This window comes from Heliconius melpomene, chromosome 12 (assembly GCF_056956725.1).
Source record: "Heliconius melpomene rosina isolate 202511_hmr_F chromosome 12, ASM5695672v1, whole genome shotgun sequence".
In the NCBI taxonomy this organism is placed as follows: domain Eukaryota; kingdom Metazoa; phylum Arthropoda; class Insecta; order Lepidoptera; family Nymphalidae; genus Heliconius; species Heliconius melpomene.
Window position 1 is genome coordinate 3787714 of NC_140400.1, and position 3859 is coordinate 3791572.

The 3859-nt window shown below is 30.2% G+C and overlaps 1 protein-coding gene across 1 annotated transcript; it reads right to left on the reverse strand.

Moving 5' to 3' along the window:
* Positions 1–99: 99 nt before the first annotated feature.
* Orc6 (Origin recognition complex subunit 6) lies at positions 100–3315 on the reverse strand. The gene is made up of 6 exons (XM_085194295.1): positions 3087–3315; positions 2887–3013; positions 2588–2776; positions 2065–2120; positions 1684–1841; positions 100–903 (listed from the first exon to the last, which is right to left on the reverse strand). The coding sequence occupies exons 1-6, from the start codon at positions 3158–3160 to the stop codon at positions 605–607; spliced, it is 903 nt and encodes a 300-aa protein (XP_085050421.1). The 5' UTR covers positions 3161–3315; the 3' UTR covers positions 100–604.
* Between the last annotated feature and the right edge of the window lie 544 nt (positions 3316–3859).

Consider the following 3859-nt stretch of genomic DNA (forward strand, 5'->3'; position numbering starts at 1 on the left):
AGTTGAGTGGCAGAACTCAAAACATTTTTACTTCAGTAGTGGGGCAAAGAAGTGATAATATGATATAATGGGATGATTTTATTTCATAAAAAATATATATATTTTTGTCAATTTTCTTTATTTAAATAATAAAACTATAATGAACAATATTTAATATCAATTCGAATTTCTATACGTATTGTTAATATTGAATTATATTAAATGTCAATTGTCATTAAAAATCAAAATTATCATGTAGCACGTAAACCACAAATATACATATATAGAAAATTGAAAACTTTTATTTCTAAAAGCAAAATAGTAAGTAACGTAATGTATACAATAAATTTATAAATAAAATAATTTTCAAATATTGAATAAATTGAAAGAGAAAAATAATTTTAATTTAAAATGAAATGTCAACACAATTAATGGTAATTATAAATCAAATTTACTTAATTTTTTTAACTGCATATTGTATCCCGCAAATAGCAGAATAGACGGAGAAAACCAAGTTAAGATACTTTGTTTCCCACACACTACCCATTTCTTGAGACACTACATGTTGACGTTGAGTGGCGAAACTCAACGCCACACTTAGCAAAACAGTAATAATACAATGTCTTTACAGATCTCTAGGGAATAAAAGTCGAATACTATTATTCGGTTTCCTCGGACTTTTATATGGAGAAAACTTCTGTGGAGTTTTCCTAGGAGACCTTCTGGGAGATGTAAATTCTTTTATCTTATCTTTTTTTTCTTGCATCTCATTATTTAACTTTTTCTTTTTATTTTCTGTGTCTTTTAGTTCTTTATAAGCTGTTTCTAACATACGTTTCTTCCAATCTTCGTAAGGTTCTATTTGAGGTTCTGTAGGTTTTTCTTCTATGGATTTTTGTCTATCAATTTGCATAGCATTTACATCTGAAATAAAAAAAAATACATTATTTTACCTCGTGCAACACCAGAGGAGCTACAAGTGCGTTACCGGCCGCCAAGGTGGAGAAAGACGCGCTTCATGAAGGTACCCATGTCATATCGCCCTGGAAACACTGCCGCAGGTAGGCCATTCCACAGATCCGTGGCGCGTGGAAGGAAGTTCTTACAAACCACACAGTAGTGGAGTGCCACATATCCAGTTGGTGTGGAAGATATTTAAATTTGTGACGTACTGTGCGGTTAGAAAATTCAGCAGCAGGTAACAGGTTCTTCAGAACATTCCCCATGCGGTAGAGAACGCACAGCAAGATGTGGGGAAAGTGGAGAACAGACTTGTGTCTTATCGCGAAGTTCCATCTACCTACTCTGTTGTGTGCTGTAAAGCTGATTTTGGATATAAATATGTAGTCAATTAAATTGTATATAAACTAAATAAAATATTTCTATATAATTTTCAAAAAGAAAGAAAATAAGCATAAAAAAATAACAATATTTATAAATATTTTTTTTATAAAAGCTTTTATTTAAGTGTATCAAGTAATACTAACATCTTCATCCTTTAGTGAAGTTACTCTATTTTCAGTTTTCTGCCTACTACTTACTACTTGTTGAATAGTACAATTCTAAGCCACACTTACAAGAATAGGGAATTAAAAATATTTTTTGCTGTAAGTAAAGAGTGGACGAACCCACAACCATCATGCTCACAGTAAAACATTGTACCACTACACCTCAAGGCCCCAAAATGTATCTTTGTAAGCTTACCATTTTTATCAGCTTTGGGTGGTCTCCCTCTTTTCTTGACAGCAGTAAATTTCTCATCAACAACTTTGGTCCAATCTGCATCCAGTTTTGCCCACTGCGCTTGTTTCAGTCGTGACTTTTCAATAACTTTACTTTTTGATATCTTTACTTTGTTTACTCTGAAAATATAAATTTCAATATATAATTGTATATCATATTCCTCACACACTGACCAATATGTGGAACTCAACACTGCCCTTTGGCTTCTTACTAAAGTGAGGAAATAAAATATATACTTAGCTGTAATGACTTTAAATAAATAAGCCAAAAATATTTTTAACAAAATCACCACTACAACGGAAAGGAAATGAATAAAGCAATTACATAATAAAATATATATACCTGCAAGCTTGAAACACAGCCATACACACATATTGAGGTAAATTAAGATCTATTTCCTGAAATATCATACAAGTAATAAAAATAGCAAAAACAAAATAAAATAAATAAAAAATTACCTAAATTGGGAAAGGAAGAGTACAAAATATCTATGAAATTATTGTTCTCATCGTTTCTAAACACAAATAAATGTACATAAGGCATATAAGATTAGCACAGCAGGCAAACAAAACACTTCATTTAAAGTATAAACTAGTATGTATAATAAGAAAAAGCAACTATTTGAGGCCAGTTGTGGCGCAGGGGCACAAGTGTGACCATAAAACTGGTTGGTTGTGGGTTTGATCCCCACTCGAGGAGATGAAATATTTATTTAGATTTAATATTTATTTTTTATAAGCAAAGCACAGCGTTGAGTTCTGCCACTCAACACACAATGCCTCTAGAATTCAGCAGAAAGTGGGGAACAGAATGTCTGTGTGCGGGATACAACATGAGTACATAAGTAAAATATTTAATATATTACCGTTTTAGATACCCTTTGGTACTCTTCAAGTATTTTTTCAGCTAATGATTGTACACCAGAACATTGTAGTGAAGCACAGAGAAGTGATAGTGATAGCTGATCACTATTGAGTTCTAGAAGATTTTCAATCACTTTGCGACAGTTCGCATATGAAGGACCTTTCAAACCAGAGTATTTTATTGCTGTTTTCTGTAAATGAAATAGTCAAAGTAATAAGATTCACTTTTATTTAAAAGACGGATTAAGAAAATCAATGTAGTTATTTTATGGAATTATTAATATATTAATTTATAACGTACATTATCTAGATCAACGCCATAAACAGCTGAAGCTAAATCTAAACAAATAACAGTTTTGCTGGTGTCCGTCATAACGTTGCCCGCAACTGACTTGGCTTGTAATAATCGTTCAAACTCGGCAGCTTTACTGAAATATAAACAGTCGTTCGTTTTATACATTTAAAAAATTATAAAAATTAAACCGAGAATGCGCTATATACTTTATAACTTTATCTTCGTTGCCGAGACCTAACTTAGATGCTATTAATTTTAAAGTTTTGTTGTATGTAGCCATTATGTATAAGTATTTATAAAGTATTGGAAATCATGTAATTTAGCTTTTCCTTGTTATTAAAATTTCATTGTATTATTTATTGGACATTTGGAATCAAATGTTATGGCGCCTTCAGACAATTTCAAGTCAATTTGACAGTTACAAATCTGAAAATGAACAGCTGACCATTTTTTTACATTCTTTATTGTCTTTGGTAAAAGATAAACACAGATGTTCGCGTTTTAGTACATTTTCTGTACAATAAAAATTTTAAAATAAAAACAGGTTTAGGTATTTTTATTAGAATTTAGTTTTATTTTATCAATATCTACAATGAGATTAAAAAATATCTGCAATACATATATTTTTGGTATCTACTTTTAATTACCGTATTTTGTCAATATTTAATATTCAATGTTTCAAATTTTACTAATTAAAATAGATATAATAAATATATTAACATAAACATATATAATTCATTGAATTAGCTATTTTTTCTATATTTACTACGTAGCGAAAATAAATACTTATAAATAGTACAAAAGTACTATGATTCAAAAGTACGAAAAAAGTATAAGCTACGAAATAACAAAATTCCCGCACAAATGCACATTTTCGTATTTAAACAATGATAAAAAATCATAATTAGTACGAATCTCATTTGCATCATCTTAAATTATAGTTGACCACGCCCCTTTATCTCTATTCAACAGAACATGC

Coding starts and splice junctions, on each gene's coding strand:
- Orc6 (XM_085194295.1), bottom strand. CDS start 3,160: ATGGCTACATACAACAAAACTTTAAAATTAATAGCATCTAAGTTAGGT. Junction 3,014..3,086: donor AACGAAGATAAAGTTATAAA/GTATATAGCGCA, acceptor TTTATATTTCAG/TAAAGCTGCCGAGTTTGAAC. Junction 1,842..2,064: donor GCTGTGTTTCAAGCTTGCAG/GTATATATATTT, acceptor TTATATTTTCAG/AGTAAACAAAGTAAAGATAT.